We start from the raw sequence: 19,946 nt of genomic DNA, 5'->3' as shown, positions 1-19,946 counted from the left end.
TGTGCGCCGTCAATCATAAGACAGTGTGTGTGTTTGTGTGTGTGTGGACGGGCAGCGCCAGACGAGGTCACCGATAAGGGCTGGCCCTTTGGAGGCCCATCGCTCTCTCCCTCCTACAGGCTGAGCATAAATTACTCCCCCAGCTTCAGCCACACAAACTGTATAGATATCAGCATCTCACCCCTCCCCTGCCTTTTCTTCTCTTTTCTTTTTCAAAATGGCCAACTGATTCTAGCTGCACTGTATTCACTGGATTTGAAGATTTTGGAGAGGCTGATCCGGTGATTTTCTCCTAAAAGCATGGGCGCCGGAAGTAGGGGGGCTCACTTAGGGTGACCAGATCCCAACAAACCAAATGTGGGACAAATAGTATGTTTGTGTGGTACCATGTGGGACACGTTACCACGGCTGAGAGGTAGTCTACAATTTGTTAAAACGTCTATCTAACTTAAATAATAAACATTTCTATTCTGACCCTTATTTTGTAACATCTCTATGCTTTGCCCAAATGCATCCCCAGATCGGCACATCGCTTTCTGAGCCACACGTTTCTTGTGAGTCTCACATGAACTGTGTCACTTCAAGTCATATTCCCCCTGTGTGAAATTGAAACATAACAAATGTCACAAAAAAACTCTGAGAATCGCCTTCCACCGGCTTATAAATACTTATAAGTAGTTTCACAGCCTTTGTTGTAGCTGCTCTTTCTTTTCTTTGTGGCAGTTTCCATCATATTCCAAATAAATCTGCATAATTTGTGACTTTGCGGTGACTTTTCTCCATTGGGCACAGCGTAGCATAGACGGTGAAATGTTAACCTGAATTTGACCCACGTCTGCGCAGTTTGACAGCAAACACAGCCTCGTGATGACAGCCTTCCCTGCTTTCTTCACAGCCGCTGGATAAAAGACTGATTTAACTGTCCTGCAGTGGTTTGACTTTTGAAAACTAGAGCCAATGAAAATGTGGGACATCATCTCAATATGTGGGACGTGGGACAAGGGATAAAAATGCTGTGCAGTCCCCTCGTAAAGTGGGACACCTGGCCCACTTAACGGCCCTGTCCCACTTTCTTTTTAAGGTTGCGAATCACTGTATCCCTTCAAATGCCCCTATATTGTAACACGGTTGAAAAAGACGTTTCAATCATTCCCGTCCACCCCGCGCATGTCAGGATTGGAGGGTGCCAGAAGTGATTTTACTGTACAGATACGCTCTCATCTTAATCTGTGCAGCAGCTGTCTGCACGGCTTCGTCTCAGCTGTGTCTCACGTAACCGCAACCTGAAATGAAGCGTTTATTTACGCTTAAAGTCTATTTTTCTTTACAATACGTGCGTAAACGCGAGGTTGATGCCCAGGGGTCTGTGGTGATGTTGGCGCCCAGTCTCATGTGACTTTTTGCCATCAGCATTCATAACCATACAACCTTTATGATTAAATTGTTTACTAGAGCACCAAGTTCTTCATCGATCTAACCTCGTAATTTTGCTCTCAATGTGCACCAGATTGATGCATTTAACTTTAAAATGTTCCGAATTTTCTTCCGAGGGAGCATGACCCCCCTAGAGGGTCCGAGGACATCCACCACAGTCTCTCAAAATCCTGTGGGAAACACTGTATCACGTTGTCCAAAGCTGGCCCCCCCCACCCCCCCAAATTCAAAACTCAGTCCGGCGCCGCTAGCTGGAAGTTATATAATTCAGAACTTGTTGCCACACCAATATCCACAAACTAAACTAAACTTTCCAATACTTGGAAATTTAAAATTCACTTCCTTATATACATTTGCTCACCATCATCACTGTGGATACAGGGAACTAAAACTGATTTGGCAACAGCAGTAAAGCTAACCCCCCTTGGCGCCTTCATTTCTACACACAGCCTCAGGTGACATCATTCAAATGTCTCTGAACACTCCCAAAGTGAAGGCCGATTATCTCTGTAATTCACACCTGCCAATCAGCGAGCTGCAGGTGTACAGGGTAATGGGGTTGGGAATGCACAGCTGTGTCTGCATCAACAGAATAATAATGAGAGGGGTTATTTTGGACGTTCAAGGTTCTGGAAGTAAAAGGTTTTTTTTCTTTTTGCATAGAAGATGTTAAGTGACTGGTAGCTGAAACATCTCCAAGGTTTTGATGGCCATGAAACTCCCCCGGTTGAATCATCAGTACGAACAACAGCAATGACGGACTGTGACGGAGGGCTGGTAGTCCTTGACACTTTGTCAAATCACCAAGTTTAAAATGATGCTGTCTGCACCACCAAAAAAAAAACTCACCTCTGTATGAAGATGAATTCAACAAATTTGATGTGTTGCTTGATTCAAGATTTCAACAACAAATTGTTCGGAAATTGCTCTAATTTGTGGCCCTTGCTGGTTTCTCCATAGCATGACGTCAAAGGGATTATTGCCTAACGCACACCTGGTGGACACGTACGTAGGAGAGTGAAGATATGCCAAAGACGGTAGTGATTTCCTGCTCGCTGTCAGCACCAAGTTACGTGAAAAAGCTTCACTCATAGACTTCTCCTTGGCTTCTCCCTGGCAACAGCGTCATGGGCACTGTGGTATACAGTTGAAATATTTCTGATGGCTATAAAATAACCTTAAGCTGTGTTTCCACTGCATGGTACGCCTCTGCTCGCCTCCACTCACTTTTGGTACAAGGTCCTTTTCTCTATGCCGTGTTTCCACTGCGGATATAGTACCCCCTCAGTCTAGGGGGGATTCTCAGCTGATCGCCCTAGCGGCGGCGCATTAAACTGCCATTACATCATCTTCAACGGGACACAAGCTGAATCCTTTTAACCGCAACCAAACAGAGAAACGTCTGCACTTCGTCAATTGTACGGCGTAGTGTAAAGTGTAGCTTTGCGAGCTGCCATTTTTAAAAAATCTGGGTCAAGTGAATTAAAAATAGCGGTGGCTATTGACAGTAGCTTTTTTTCAAAACATCTGGTTGTGCAGGATGTCACATGTCACGCTAGTGACAATTTCAGTGGTCTGCAGTGTTTTAAATCGGTGGAACAGAAATTGCATTCAGAAATTAGTCTAGGGCATAGTGGTGCAGAGAAATCTGGAAAATGTACCTTTTACAATTTTATTTTATGGAAAGTTTTACAGTCTACACTGGCACACAGAGTATAAGAACAACAGACCAACAGCCTTTATCAACTACAGCAACATAAACACCTTTAACATGTAGACGCCAGAAGATTGCAGTGTTAAACTTGCCTGTTCCACAAGCATGAAATGAATCCTTCGCTGTTCTAATAGTTTTTGCACAAGCAATTTGATTCAACAGGTTTATTTGTTTTGTGATGGGAACACAAGAGTTTGTTTTTCCTAAAAGGATTAAAAGTAGACTCACCTGTTTGTGCATCTCAATATTGAGCCCGTAGGACATCTCATAGTACTAGAGAGGAAGAGAGAGGAAGACAAAAAGAAAAAGTTATAACAATACAGGCATCAAATAACTGCTCCCAGACAATCTTCAGCACATGATGATGATGATGATGATGCAGATTGGTTGCAGATTGTAACCAACTGAGTACCCCTCCGCTCACTCCTCTCTTTCCAAGACTGTGCTAACGTGAGCCACTGGGTGCAAAACCATGGTAACGCCTTTTGCCTCGCTCAGAGGCGATCCGTACAACGCTACTTTAGGAGCAACGGAAGTCAGATAGTAGCTGGCGGTAACACAGATTTGCACTCTGCTGCTCACATTACCGCAGTTTCACAAGCGTGTCAGAGAACTACGGTGGCCTTCAGATAACATAAAAAACCTTAAAGGGCCAGTATTTGGTTTGTCTGTTCTGGGCTACTGTAGAAACATGGCGGAGCAACATGGCGGACTCCGTGAAGAGGACCCGCTCCCTATGTAGATATGAAGGACTCATTCTAAGCTAACGAAACACAACGATTATACACTAATGAAAACATAGTTATGAATTAGGGATTAATCACGATTAAGCACTCATTTTTTTATCTGTTCAAAATGTACCTTAAAGCGAGATTTCTCAAGTATTCAATACTCTTATCAACATGGGATTGGGCAAATATGCTTGCTTTATGCAAATGTAATTTTTTACAAATGTAAAATAAAGGATATATATGTATGTGTATATTTATTATTGGAAATCAATTAATAACACAAAACAATGACAAATATTGTCCAGAAACCCTCACGGGTACTGCATTTAGCATAAAAACATGCTCAAATCATAACATGGCAAACTCAAGCCCAACAGGCAACAACAGCTGTCAGTGTGTCAGTGTGCTGACTTGACTATGACTTGCCCCAAACTGCATGTGATTATCATAAAGTGGACATGTCTGTAAAGGGGAGACTCGTGGGTACCCATAGAACCCATTTTTTCACATATCTTGAGGTCAGAGGTCAAGGGACCCCTTTGAAAATGGCCATGCCAGTTTTTCCTCGCCAAACTTTAGCCTAAGTTTTGAGCGTTATTTAACCTCCTTCGCAACAAACTAGTATGACATGGTTGGTACCGATGGATTCCTTAGTTTTTTTGGTTTCATGTAGCCTGCTACAACTTAAAAAAGCACAGGTTGCATTAACGCGTTAGAGAAATTAGTGGCGTTAAAACAAATTTGCATGAACGCGTCAACTTTGACACTACTTTCAACACAATGTAGACTCTCAACCTAATAGGGCTGTCCTCGACCAAATAAATTCTTATCGACTAACAGTCATAAGATTTTGCTGGCTAATCGATTATTTGATTTTATCGACAGATCTGTGAAACTGAGTTTCTCCACAAAGAATCACACAAAAGCACCACTTTAGATCTTGTGTTTACCAGAGATGAGTAAGTAATAAGTTTCTTGGAAATAAGTCATTCAGCATGAAAAAAGCATGATAAACAACTAAACGACTAAAGAAATCTTTGTTGACTAAAACCAAAACAACCAATTAGTTGACTATAAAAGATTAAGAGCAGGCAGCCCTACAATAATCTATGACATCTTAAAGACTAAAGTATTCCCGCTCACAAACACACCTGCATGCACAAATAAAAAGAGAAGAGAAGACACACGGCTACAAATAGGAAAAGGAACTGAGAGAGAAAAGGCAAGAGTAGAGAAAGAGCCTCTGTGTGTGTGTGTGTGTGTGTGTGAGTTCAGTGTTAATGAGAGGGCCACCCTCTAGGCGTCAACCCTGTTAATCACCCACTCTGTCTGCAGGGGGGACTGGCTCTGTCACTGGAAAACAAACAACACACACATCTCTCACACTGAAATGTGGACACACACGCACACACGCACACACACACTCATTTCTGTCACTCGTTTGCTCTTACTCACACGCAAACGCCACCGTTGTTTTTCTGTTCAATCTCACACTATTTTGTACGTGGATGCACGTGCACACACATGCATAGAAACACTAAACACACACACTCTTTTTCTCTGTAGCTGCTCGCGCCCACGCAGAAGCTCCCTAAAGTAATTACAGCGCTGGGGAAATGGAGGTGCTGCCGCTGGCCGGGGGAGTGGGGCAACCTGATATGCTATTAGAGAAGGAGTGGGGGGAGGGGGCGGTCGTTGTGGGGATACAAGGCCGGGCCTGCCACTGATGGAGTGGAAGTGCGATTGAAAGTGTGTGCGTGTTTGTGTATGGTGTGTTCGTGCGTGCATGTGCATAAGGAGTTTGTGAGTGAAGGAGGAGGAAGAAGCCATATTGCATTTATAGTTCAATTTAATCGCAACATTTTGAGCCGGTTTCGACTCAGGAAAATCCCTTTGTATTTCAGAGGAAAATCTCTTTTGTTTGAACAACCGCAGCGTACATGGCTTAATCGTAAAATACGCTGCAGAATTGTTTCATCCGTTCGTGTTGCCTCCGCTGCCTCACTGTGTGACAACATTACAGGTGACTTCAGTTTTTCTGTCCTGCAGGCAGCTGAGTTTTTAAAAGGCAGCAGACAGTAGGGCTGTACCGAATGTCATTTTGTTTTTTTACACTCAAAGCTTCTATTGAGGTTTTTCAATGAAGGCTGTCGTCATATTTTATGACGTCATCACCTCAAAACATTTGATTTTGTTATTGTGGTTATATAAATGTAATTTATGCTGCTGTTAGATTGCTGCTAGACCGTAGGGCTGGGCAATATATCGATATTATATCGATATTGTGATATGAAAATAGATATCATCTCAGATTTTGGATATTGTGGTATGGCATAATTGTTGTCTTTTCCTGATTTTTAAGGCTGCATTACAGTAAAGTCATGTAATTTTCTGAACTTACCAGACTGTTCTATTATTTACCCACTTACTCATTATATCCACATTACTGCTGATTATTTATCAAAAATGTCATTATGTAAATGTTTTGTGAAAGCACCAATAGTCAACCCTACAATATCGTTACAATATCGATATTGAGGTATTTGGTCAAAAATATCGTGACATTTGATTTTCTCCACATTGCCCAGTCCTACTAGACCAGCCCGTTCATTTTTGACATCTGTGGTTTCAAAACCAAAGTGCTTCTACACAATAGTTCTCAGATGGTTTGGTTCCACAATTATTTGTTTAGCTCTATTCCACTTTATGTTAAAGAAGAGATTTATGTTAAAGAAGAGATTGGCAAGTTTACTGATTAGGCAAAAAGACAGGTAATAGATCAGAGTGACCGAGCGGTTTACGAAGACACCTAGGGCTGGGTATCGTTTAGAAAATGACAGTACCAATACCAGTGCCCTTACAGTGACACTGATACCAATACTTCATTCGATACCCATCATGTGAATGGAAGCTCAGTGTGTCCCACTGGCTAGCTAATCGCCACCGCACTGCACAGCGCTCATACAGTGGTAACGGTGTCCCCAGACCCACGGTGGTGAGACGAGAGAAGCATAACACCCACCCTCCGGTTCCACGCCAGGTTAAAATCGTTAGCTCTGTCCACACTATTGTCATTGTTTGCCCTGTTAGCTGCTAGCCGCCGGCTCAGTGTTCAGAGCTGTGTGCAGACAATCCCGACTGTATGGATTGTAGCTGGGCCAATCACACGTCGCATTAAATCGAAGAACACTTACGGTGATCGCTTACTAGCAAAACCACAGAAATAAGTTATTTTTTCTAGATCTTGGCACAAAAAGGATCGACTGCAAGTATGGTTTAACTGGAGAAGTTTCAATACTACTTGGTACTGGGTTCTTACAAGGTATCGAGTACTAACACTCAGCCCTCAAGCACCCTACTGCAGTCTGCAGCATGGACCGTTGCGCTTATACATAGTGAAATTGGAATTTGGTCATATTGTCATAGATTATTTTGAATACTGAATTTTGATGAAAGAGCAAGGGCTTATAACATATGCATTACGAAGTGGTGCTGCAACATTTAAGAGACTGAATCTTACACAGAACAGAAAAACAGACTGACAGAACTGAACTTCCCCGTCATCCTTTCAATTACTCTTTGCACGAATGCGGTTTTGTTTGGTTTCTCTCTGTGTTTGGTTTTGGCACATGCACCCGTTAGGTCACAGAGTGAACTGGAAGCAAAGCAGTGTTCTTAAAAAACAACAAAAATAAAATATACTATGGCTAGCAGTGATAGAAAAAACTGCTGCAAGCTGCAGTGCACTTTCTGGTACACTACAAACTGATCAATACAAATACCAAACCATGATGAAAACCCTTTCCTTGGAGATAATATCAGCCTGTAGGCGAGCACACATCCTGCCGGACATTTACCCGACTATCAAAGAAATCATGGCAACTTGGGGGAACTGGGTTTCCTGCAAACTACGTAAATGCTCAATTAGTTAGAAAAATTTGTGTCATCATTTTTTCATTACATCTGTTTGCATGATTGTGCTTTCCTGTCCGAATGTGTGCGTTTATGTGTGTGTGTACGGCTGCTATCAGGCCGACAATGAGTGTATGTGCGTGTGTGTGAGATAGTATGCACTCACACCTGCCTGAAACACACAGAGAGGAAGTGTGTGTGAGAGTGTGTGCATTGTGTGTGCCTGCTGGCTGGCTGGCTGGCTGGCTGATGGTGGAGAGAGCAGTGCGGCGGCACAGATTAGATGAGATTAAAGCCAGTCAGAGGATCAATTAGAGGCAAAACATCAGACGGCAACACAGCCACGGCCAGCAACAATGAGATTAGCCCTGAGGTGGAGCAGAGAGCGGGCGAGCACATCTGTGTGTGTGTGTATGCATGTTTGTGTGTGAATGTGTATGTGTGGAGCGAGATGGGGGAAAGAGGAAATGAAGGGGGTTGGGGAGAGAGAGCATACATACAGTCCCTAGACAAACAAAAAGGGAGTGCATAAGCAAGGCCAATTCCCATTTAACGCAACTCGTCTTATTTTTGTAGCTTTGGCCAACGTTGGTTATGATATCATCGTCAGATTCAGAATCCTGTTTATTGTGAAGTAGGATTTCATATCAGGGCTGTCAAAATTGGCCAAGTTGACGTTTGAATATTCGTTCTACAAAAACAACGAACTATTCAAATATCGGACGTCCGCATGCTGTTAGGACACGGTGTCACTCCCTCTTCGGCAGAGTTGCCATCGTTACAGTTGTTGCTGAATTATTCCTTGTTCACCTTGACCCAACATTTCATTTTCAATTAATGAAAGTGACGTTGTGTGACTCCCTTAGTCTGCTTTTTTTCACAATCGAACACTATTTTTCATATTTGAATATCTTTTTTTTTTTTACTATTCAAATATAGATTTGAATTTAGAATATTCGTTGACAGCCCTATTTCACATATACGGAAATTTGCTTTGGTTTATTAATGCATAACATAAACATAGTAAGAGAAAATTTAATTAAAAATAAAAGAATTGCAAAAATCAGGAGACATAAATTGTCTTAACCAAGTTAATTGTTGAGATATCAGAGCAGCAACTTCACAAGTCCAACAAGGCAACACACAAGATTCTCATCTTCAATAATTCTGAATCATCTCACACGCTCCAAAAATTGGTTTATTACTTTAGTTTCTCCTTGCTATGTTGACGGAACAGAAAAGGGTAGAACCAACATGTCCTCTAAATCAAACGACAAAATATACATCTCTGTTGGAAAAATAATTCAGTTTTATTAAACAACACTTTGGTTGAGGTTAGGTTTGGTAAGATTTAACCACAAAATCTCACTCCTCATGCCTAAACCTAACCAATTCAACCAGCGAAGGCAACGAGTACTAGCCAATCAGAGGCAGAGCAGGGCGGGTCATGCCTTTTTACCATAGCAGGATTCGTAATAGGGCTGGGCGATATGGACAAAATCTTCTATCACGATATAGGTCATTTCATATCTGGATAACGATATATATCACTATATAGCATGTTTTCTGGTAATTCAACAAATAAATACATAAATAGTCTATAACACATAACCACATGGTAAAGCATGTTTTTGTATACTCCTGTGGGAATTAAATACTTGACAAATGAAAAGTACTATTTTCTCATTTTAAGAACTTGAGTGCAAAATGAATGTAACACTTTTAAGTGAAATTATAGAGAAAAAATAATAAAAAAAACAGGCTAGTCTATATCGCAATATAAATGATATAAAAAAATATATATGATAGACATTTTTATATCATCATATTGTCCAGCCCTAATTTGTAATTTAGCATCCTAGGTTTAGTGCCGCGATTGTGATTGGTTTAAAGAAATACAAACAAGCAGGAGCGTTTCCCCCGCCCCCCCCGTAGAGCAGAGTGATAATGTGTGAAGCCAGACCTTTCTTTAGCGCTGACACAACGCTGTGGAGATAGGTCTGGCTATGCAAGACTAGTAAAAAACAGGAAGTGATCGGCAGTCTCCTGTGGCAAAGTCCCATTTTGTTCACCCAGCCACCCATCCACTCCGACCTCTTCCCTCTGTGGACTTTGTGGCTCTATAATAACATCACCGTCTTTGTTCCCGATGGACAACAGTCATCATTCCCATGGCCGCTGGAGGCCTTTGTCATTTGAACGTAAACAAAAGTAATTTTAGGGCATTTGTGACAAAACAACAGATGCTGTAGTTTTTCTTGGGTGGACAGTCTCAACATAAACATTTGCGAGACCACAGTGCAGCTTTCAGACACTAGAGTCCTTCAATTAAGGCAACTGCCAAGCCCGCTCGATGCTGCTCCATGACGATGGGTTCCCTTGGTACACAGAGGATGTTCTCTGCTGCTGGAGTTATAACATTAGTAACAGCACAGTGGAGCACTCTCACACCATAACACATAGATAAACTTCTGTTTCTACAAAAGAAGCAAGTCATTCCAGGCGGCGGATGTGGTTGTCAGTAAATTACACTTTCATTTTGCTATTCATATTAAGGCAGAAGACTGTAACATACTTTCAAATTATTATGAACTTTTTCAAATAAAAAAGCTGTGTACAGACTTTTTTCTGCTTTGTCTGTTCGGTCAGACGGTGACAAAGCCAGCTGTGAATGGTTTAGCACACAGTGAACTGAAGCAAGAGTGCTCTCCTTTCTATTTGTTGAATTAACTTCGAATTGAGAATCGTGACACCAAGAATCATAATTGAATTGTAAGATTCTGACCCCTATTAGTCTCACCTGGCAAGACCCAAACAGCGCTGTGTCAGCCCTAGAGAAAGGTCTGGCTCCACATGTTAGCATTCTAGTACGGAGAAAAAAAAAAAGCTCTGGCTTGTTTGTATTTCTTTAAACCAATCACAATAGAGAGGCAAAGTCCCTCCCCTTCAAGGGACCACCATGGGACCTTATTTCAGAAAAAACATTAACAGTAGTCAACAGCGAGAGACATTTTCTTTCATCCTGTTTGAATTGCTCCATGAATCACATGTGATGTTTGTCAATTTAAAAAAAAAATTTGCAAGTCAAGAAAGTGGCAGTTTGTTATAAAACTGCTGAAGTATCAGACTGTGAAAATCCGTAATTAGAAAAACTACACACCCAAAAGTCACGTAAGTGACATCTCTCTCTCTGAAACTACGATGCCTGTGTGTTTCATACTGGGATGTACTCACACCAGCAACAGGTCTCGCTTGTTCTTTCGCTTCCCGGCTGATAAAAAGACCAGGAGTCGCTGGATGAAACACATCAGGTAGGATAACGTCTCATTTGTGCTTGGAACATAGCTAAGTTAGCTAGCTAGCTAGTGTTGGTGACATATGTCGTGCGAGACGAGAGATGTAGTTCACTGAGAGGTTTCATACAAAACTAAATGATGCTACTACTGCAATACTTGCAAAATTATGTTTTAAATTTGACAAACATCATATGTGTGATTCATGGTGCAATTCAAGCGAGATCAACTCAACTCTTGACTGCTGTGCATATTTTTTTCGGAAATAAGGTCTCATGGGGTCCATCGGTATACTCTATAGTCTTGGGCAGCGTTAAGCACAGGATGCAGCAACGGTGCCCTTGGAAAATAGATTATTGTGTGCAATTTTTGTCGGTACATGAATGGATGGCCAAAGCTACGAAAATAAGATCCAAGTTGTAATAAACCAGAATGACCTTTTAAGAGAGACATTTTAAAATGAGCAGCACAAAAAGAGACATAAGAGAACAATTGCACTGCAAAGGGAAGGTGGTGGAGGGTAGAAGGAAATAAAGTACTGATTAACAGAGAGGGTGAAAACACAAGAACAGTAAATCATTTCTTTGCATATAAACCTCTTTATGTAAGAATCAAATATTACACTGTGGCAAAAGGACACAAACCATCATCTCTAGTGCACAACACACACACACAGCTTCACTCACCATGATATAATGGCGCTGCATCTCCGACTTCTCACTGGCCAACTTGTCACACTCGAGCTTCAAACTGGGGAGAGAGGGAGAGGAGAGTCAGACCTTGTTAGTCAGCTCGACAGTCTTCCCTCTAAAGTGCTGACACCAGGTGACTCCTGCCCCCTTCATCATCATCATCACCGACGGCACTGTCATCACTTTCATCATCACTTCAACCCTCATCACTGCCTCCCACCTTCATCACCATCAGCACCACCTCCACTGTCATCATCTCGACTACCATTACCATCTTTATCACCATCACTGCCTCCATCATCATCATTACCGCCGTCATCATCCTCTCCTTTACTAGTCACAGTGGCGGCGTTTTCACCGAGCTTGACAAGGTGTCGATTGACAGGAGGAGGTCAAACTGAACTCCAGAGATGGTGTCTAGCCCAAATGTCTGCTTTCTAAAATCAGAGAAGAGGCAGCGAAGTAAAAAGTCTAAATATAGTGTTGGGAGCGTTTCCTGCGACCCAGTCCCTGTGACAGCCATTAGCTGTAATCATGTCAGCGTTGATGTCACGCGAGGCGACAGGACAAAGGAGGACGCGTCAACAAGTCACCCTGATCGTCGAATGAAAAAGACAGAGGGGGAAAAAAAAATTCCCCTCGATGCCTTTTTGACTGAAGCAGCCGGTTACGACGTGCCAGTCTCAGAAGGCATCATCCGATGTGAGGACAGGATAAGACTCAGATCAAATAAAGATATGCGCAGGCACACGGTGGATAGTTTCAGATTTAGGATAAGTCTGAAACCTGTTTGATGGTGTGTATATTTATGCTGGGATGTTCTTCTCAGCTGTCTGCAGGAATGACAGCTCGATTACAGCGAGCGCTGGCTGAATCTTCATCGCTGTTAGTCTTAACTGGCAGACTGAACACGGTGTTACACGGGGCCAATAATGTGAGCTCACGCATACACACAGTATTGTGCTTCTTCTATAATTATCGCAGCAGCTGCGGCGTTAACTTCAGGTTTGGTTGAGTGTTCATCCTTATTCATTGATGGACATTATGACACTGAAACATATATGATTAATATCTTATTTTGGTAGCACTTCATAATAACCATCATTTATAAATGGTAAATTTAATAAATAAATTTAGTTATTGGTTATTTTACTGTTAATAAACAACAAAATGATAATTCATGTTTACTAATTGTTATTTTATCATTAGTTTGTGTAATATGAAATAATTAAGTTTATAAATTCAATATTGTAGCGGATAAGAGACGATAACAATCACATTCTGTTTACATTAGTAAAGTATTTATTAACAGTTTATTGTTGTACACACTAATATATTAAGTATTTGTTAATAATTACCAAATGATTTGTAAACTTTTAAGAAATCATTTGTAAAACATCTATAACCATTATATACATAGATGGACCAGAAACCAATTATTAACCATTGACCAAGTATTAACTATCTAAATAATGTTTATAGATGCTTTAAAAATAATTTATTAACCATTTAACAAGGTATTATAATCATCAGCTGCAACATTGATGATGTTTACAAACCAATTATTAACCATTAACAAAGTGTTACAAATATCTATCTATGTAATGTTTATATACGTTTTACAAACAATTTCTTTAAGGTTTAATGTGTGCAACAATAAACTGTTAAAATAACAAATTATAGCATTACTAATAATTAGTAAATATTATTAATTATCATTTCATTGTTAACAGTAAAATAACTATTAACAAAGTTTAAGTAACTATCACTTTACCATTTATAAATGATGGTTATTATAAAGTGTTACCCCTCTTTGTTCTTCAGTGCACACTGAAATAATGAATCCATCTTTTTTCTATCCCCACAGAGGAACCGGAGCCTATTCAGCATGTATTGGGGACATGTTGTGGGCTAACACAACACAAACACATTCGTGGGACAAGTTATCAAAAACCCAGGAATCCCTCCAAACTCCATTCAGAAAACACATGAAAAGGGTGTAGGACCTACTTGCTGCATGTTGATAGTCCCACCATGCCACCCAGTTTAGAAACTATTGCTTGAAATATTTATTCAGAAAAAGAGCACACGGGAATCCTGTAATGACCCAGAATCTGTCTGCTCTCATGGTGCTCCCAAAAACACTCATTATTCAGGACACAGAATACAGAGAAGCTCTTTCCAAATGTAAAAGTTAATAGCCTAATAACAGCATCCTGATGTGTCCTGGATTTTGCGACTGTCAGTTACTCATTCGCTGTGATCAATTACCTTCACTGAAGTCTCAGGAGTTGTTTTTATTCCTTCTGAAATTGAATGAGGACCAGCAATGGCCTCATGTGGTATTATCCTTATTTGAAATTATCTTTAATTGCGGCACATTAAAGTAAAAAGTTTTTAATAATCTCAAGTCAAGATGTAATTATTCTGCCAAACAGTATTACACCAGAGACTTTTTTTTAAAGTGGTGACGTCATTGTTTTTAAGATGGTACTGCTGTGATGAATAGAAGGGTGCAGGGATGGCGTATTATTGTAGGCCAACCCGGAAGTTAGCGTCGCCCTAGTTCCCTCGACAAAATCCCAATGGGATTTCTCCATTGGGTTTTGGATTATTGCAGAAAATAAGCTCTGTGGCAAACAACCGTTTATGATACTTGTATGTTTTGTTCAGCAAGATAATCTTGACAAATGAACACCACTTTTATGATTTTTGAGGTGCGAATGCAATCGGCAGAAGTAAAAGCTAACGTTAGGCTATTAACAAACTACACCACGGTCACATGAGTGCGAGTATACACAACAAGGCTGTAAAGGCGGACGGGTCTGCGTGATGACGCTTAGTAGTCTCATTTAGCCACTTGTTAGCAACTGCCTTTTTTAAGATACGTAAAAGGCAACATAGAGGGGGCGGGATTTATGACCTATACTGCATCCAGCCACCAGGGCACGATCGAGATGGTTTGGCTTTTCTTTTGGGGAGTTGTCACGTCGTGCATCTTTATACACAGTAAATGATGGGAACACAGTCAGTCTTACGCCATGGCACGCAACAGATATCCAACCTGATCAGCAGTAATGGGGGGGGGCTTCTTTGTAGGGGTTGATGGGCAGTTTCATTCTGCCACATATTCTTGTGTGTGCATGATCAGCCTCCACTTATCCAAAACGCTCCCCTTCCCTCCTACATAAAACCCTTCCTGCTATCCCTGTGTACATGCGTAGGCTGTGTGGTGGGTTGTCATGACGACAGGTCTCCCCGCTGCCAGCCTACCTGGGATTGGCTTTGTGCCTCCTCTGATTGGTGCTCAGCAGCCCCCGGGCCTGCACCGCTGCTCTCAAACGACACTTTGATGGAGTTTTATTGCCGATTCTTCCGTCTCTAAATCGCTCCTGCTGTCATCTTTATTTTGATTTATGTATTCCCTGATCTATTTATGCATGTGAACGAGGGGAGGGGAGGAGAGGTGGGAGAGGAGGAGGGGGGTGGGAAGAGGAAGACAGCGACAGCTACAATGCTTGCTACTATACCCGGGGGAACGCCTGCGGTACATTTGCCTTTTAAAGGCTTCAGTAACAGACAAGCACGGCGCAGCAGCAAAGCGCTACAAAGCCTCGTCTGTGGCTCCCGAGCCCCCCGCCCCATCCCAGCCCCCCTCCAGAGTCAATAGGCACTGTATGCATGTTCTGTATGCTCAGACAAAAAAGGTATTCTTTCAACTGCGCCCCGGCTCTCTGAAGAGGGTTAAACGGTGCTGCTCACCGTTGTGGGAATTACAAAAACCAAAAGGCGAGGAAAAAGACGCGCCGGGTGTTATTGCTGCTTCAGAATCCTCCGCAAACAAGAGCGATCAGACCAGAGCAGGGATTTTGCACACAATTTGTCAGGCTTTCATCTGCCTTCGCCTGTCTCTGTAAGCAGCAGAGGCAAGCCTCTGGAAGGTTCTGGGGAGAACCGGTACAGAGGAACAAACCAACCTCCTCAGGAAGGAAGGCGGGCTTCAAAGACTCCACTCTCACAAAGAGAGGATCTCTCGCTGCGATGCAGACCCCGTGGCGTCCCCCCTCTTTATAACTGCTATCAAACAGATCAGTTGAGGTCGAACCAGGCACTTTGGAAGTGCCTCAGACTTCTGGCACTGTAGCGGTATTTAAGCAGCAAAGGGAGATCAATGGTCGAGGGTAAACGAGATTGATTTAGGTATGAGTCAATAAAGGATGTTGCCTCAGTGTGCAATGTGATGGCAGAGTTGAGGAACAGTGAAACGAAGACAGACGTCTTCATTTTATCACAATTGACGACTAAGTCCCTCAAGCTCCAGCTCCGTTCTTCTTTAAAGCTTTATTTTAGGGCTGTTATTTACATTACAAACACTAACAAAAGTAACATTTCCATTTTGGAAAATAAAGCAGCACAACTTCAACTACTCAGTCGAGCAATCGGGACTAGGCAGGCATGATGGGAAATGTGGGAAGTCCCTGTCGCTACAATACTCAGGGCACTTTTGTAATAATTATGTACTGAGGTGGGTCACACAGATACTGATATGGCAGACCGTTGTATTCTAATTTTTGAAACACTTTCTAAATAAAAAGGGAGTTCAGTTCTCTTTTTAAACAACAATTAGAAAGTGTAAATGACAGTTGTCAGGGTATAAAACCAATGATCTGCTGATCTTTACGAATCAAGACTTCGTAGTCTAACAATGGCATGTTTAAATCAAAAATCGGATCGAATTGTGGGGATTCGATACGATTTTCATGACACCCCTAATTTAAATCTAAGTAAATATTCATTCATACCTCATACATGTTGAATTTTTTGCTTGCCTGTAGACAAAATACACATTTTTTGCAGTTCATTTGATCTGCTGTGCACCGACTAAAACTTACAGTAGCTTAGCATCTAATAGGAATTTATTAATTGGAAGTGTACCAACTGAACACTGTCTCTTTTTGACCTATAATTAGTGTCAGACTATAGATTTCTTTCTAGGGAACTTCCTAGGAAAGACCTGTAAAATAAAAAGTGGGCTAGTTTCCAAGAGTATGTGACAACATTATGTGAAATTAAGTGTTGAAAAAGGCCATACATTCACATTAAAACCAATTTCTGGCCAAGATGTGGCAGCGATATTGCAGCTCAATTCTGCAGTTTAACATTGTGGCTACTGTTACAAGAATGTGTGCAATAAAGAAAAACACTAAGTGATACGTGTATAGCCTGGAGATATGCTCCTCATTTCAAAGAGCTGCTTTGTATTTGTGTGTTTGTGTGCATGGGCAAGTGTTTCTGTTTGCACCTGTGGTATTGTGCTTGGAGGAACTGGAACTCATCCTTGATCCTGTCACAGGAGTCAGAGGTTGTGAATTTCAGCTGCTGCGATGAAGCCTGCCAAAGAGAAAAACACAAGAGGAGAAAAAGTTAAAAAACAAGTGAAAAGTAAAAGAAAGATGAGAAAGAGAGCAGAGTGAGAGAAATAATTAAAAACATGAACAAGAAATCAAGCAGTTTTCAATTTGATACAGTCCGACGGGTACGATATTACTGTTTGCCAAGTATGTTTCCACACACAGGGGGCCAAATGCATAAAACCCATGTGCAGATTCAAGACTAAAACTACATGCACAAAAGCAGAAACATGCATCGTTTCTGCCAGATTTTTAAACCGCTGCATATGCACTGTTCTGTTATATATCTCAATCACTGTAAAATTATGTGCCTAACCCCCACACAGACACAATTAGCCATAAATGGATGTCGACACACCCCTATTTAACCTTCTATAGACATAATCCAGACTCTCTCTGTCCTTGGTCTGGCTCCGGCAGCGTCTTTACAGTACAGAGGCAACCTTAAGAGTTATTGCGCACACGGCCATTATGAACAAAAGCATATGTTGTGAGCCATAACAGCCTATTGATTGATGACACATGAGTGAGTCAAAGTTATAATCCAATGTGTGTTATTATTCCAGCGTTCCTTGTTATTCCAACATTCAATTTGAGTGACGATACGTAAACCTATGTGCTCACGCTAGAGTAAATCTTGCTAGTATAAATAATGATGGTAACACACATTTATAAATATTATTATAGGGAACTTGGTTGAGAACGTGTCGAGGTGTTGAAAAGATTTAGGTCCAAATAAAAAGTCTCTTAAATTCACACATTGACGTCATCCTTCTCTTTGCCACGTTGTGTTATCACACTCGACTGTTCACTCGTAGACGTGCTTGTTGTAAAGCATTAGTGGAGTAGGGCTAGGTGATATGGATAAAATACATGTGTGATATACAGTATATTATGTTGAAAGGCAATTCAAACATTTTACTATAAAAAATAAGTTAAGGTACTTTACCACATTAATGCAAGTAACAAAATAAACATATATTAAAAGAAACAATGCACACAAAGATTATAGTTTTCTTTCCAACAACTAGAACAAGTAGATTTGTCATCACATCGTGACAAGGATGTCTACACCAAATGCCACACCTGCCGCTCTTCTCATTTCTGTTTTGTGGTTTGCCGGAGGAGCTATGAGCAAAGATGCACAGGTGTGTCCTTTGCAGAAGTTGTTTTGGCACCCATGACGTATAAAAGAGCGACACGCAACTGGAATACACAAACGTTGTGAACTCAATTAAAAGTAAATCGATGTATATAAGTTGTCATGAACACTGTAATGCTCATCTGACAGATCATAAAATACAGCGGTCGGCTATAATAAAACAATGGATAGATGATGCAGCTGTGCCCACACGTCATATTTAATTGACGTCGCTTTAAAATGACGGATGCCTCATTTTGTTAAATGCCTGCTGCCTCGACTCCTCTCTCTTGGTGTCTCTTCTTTGCCTCCTGCGCTCACATCTCAGGTGGGACTAAGATGCGAGGAGAGGAGGCGAGGAAAGGAATTGAGGATGTACAAACTGAGAAATGAGATGATCCCCCGGTGTGTCGTAGAAATGGGGATACGTCACACAGCCAAGCCAAACAGGGCAAGGTGTTAGCTCTGTCAGCACTGTTGCCATTGTTAGCGCTATAAGCACCATTAGCACCATTAGCTGCTAGCCGTCGGCTCAGACATCTCTGTGTTCAGAGCTGTGTGCAGGTAGGCAATCCTGACTGTATGGGTTGTAGCTGCTGCGTTAGTGGGCCAATCACACGTTGCATTAAATCGAAGAACGCTCCCTCTCATTGGCTGCGAGCAAAACAGTCCTCTTTTTCTAGATCTGGGCACCGATACCCAGCCCTAGTTGATAAAGAGATTAAACGATTAGTTGGTTAACGCATAAGCCAATCTGCAACAATTTTGATATAGTTTGAGTCACTTTTGAAGCAAACATTGTAAAACATTGCTGGTTCCAGCCTCTCCAACGTAAGGATTTGCTGCTTTTCTTCGTTTTATATTGTAGTAAATCTAATATCTTTTGGTTTTGGACTGTTGGTTGCTATCTTGGTCTCTTCACAATTGATATTTTCACAATTTCCTGATATTTTAGTGACTATTTTTAAATAATCAAGAAAACAGTTTGGAAAATAATTAGACATTAAACCAGACTATTTTGGTAATGATTGCCATGGTGTCCTGTGTAACCTAGCACTAGCCTAGTGAGGGTTCATGGTTCATGTCATAATTTGGCCTGCCATACTATGAATGTTCACTGAAAGGCACAATGGATAAAACTGTGCACCAAATGACACCCATGTCATGTCAAAAAACACTTCTTTTGGGCCTCAGACAGCAAGCTATACTCTTCCACCTAGCGTGGACGTTGCTATTAGCCCTTATTGTAATTCTGTCCACACTACATTCCCTAGGCAGCCGTGGATGGCCTGGTTGTGTGTTAGAGCACAGCAAGCATCAAACCCAAATAGGGACAAAATCTCATTATTTCTCAGCAGGCTGCATAATGGGTCATGTGGGGAAAGAAAAAAAAAAAAATCGACATTTTCCCACTAAGATCGAGCAGGCATAAAAAACCATCAGAAATCTGATTGCAGCACTTACGGGAAGCTAGCCCGCCGCTGTTAGGAATGACCTGTCGCTTTGTACCCTGCTCCCCACGGCATGCCGCTCAGCTTCATTTTTAACTACAAATAGGCTGCTTCGCATTCACAGAACCATGGCCAGGGAATATGCTAAGCAACAGGATTGCTTCAGG

At 41.5% G+C, this 19,946-nt stretch overlaps 1 protein-coding gene across 4 annotated transcripts in view; it reads right to left on the bottom strand.

The window, feature by feature from the left end:
• tle5 (TLE family member 5, transcriptional modulator) overlaps positions 1–19,946 on the bottom strand; it is a 50,910-nt gene that overhangs the window by 9,746 nt on the left and 21,218 nt on the right. For all 4 annotated transcript variants that reach the window (XM_037769961.1, XM_037769960.1, XM_037769956.1 and 1 more), the window contains exons 2-4: positions 17,079–17,167; positions 11,771–11,834; positions 3,377–3,421 (exon numbers count right to left, since the gene is read on the bottom strand). In XM_037769961.1, the coding sequence (XP_037625889.1) occupies positions 3,377–3,421; positions 11,771–11,834; positions 17,079–17,167 (198 nt within the window). The remainder of the gene's footprint in view (positions 1–3,376; positions 3,422–11,770; positions 11,835–17,078; positions 17,168–19,946) is intronic.

Source organism: Sebastes umbrosus, chromosome 5 (genome assembly GCF_015220745.1).
Source record: "Sebastes umbrosus isolate fSebUmb1 chromosome 5, fSebUmb1.pri, whole genome shotgun sequence".
Taxonomy (NCBI): domain Eukaryota; kingdom Metazoa; phylum Chordata; class Actinopteri; order Perciformes; family Sebastidae; genus Sebastes; species Sebastes umbrosus.
Note: the sequence above shows the minus strand (reverse complement) of the source record. Positions and strands in the feature narration are given on the sequence as shown.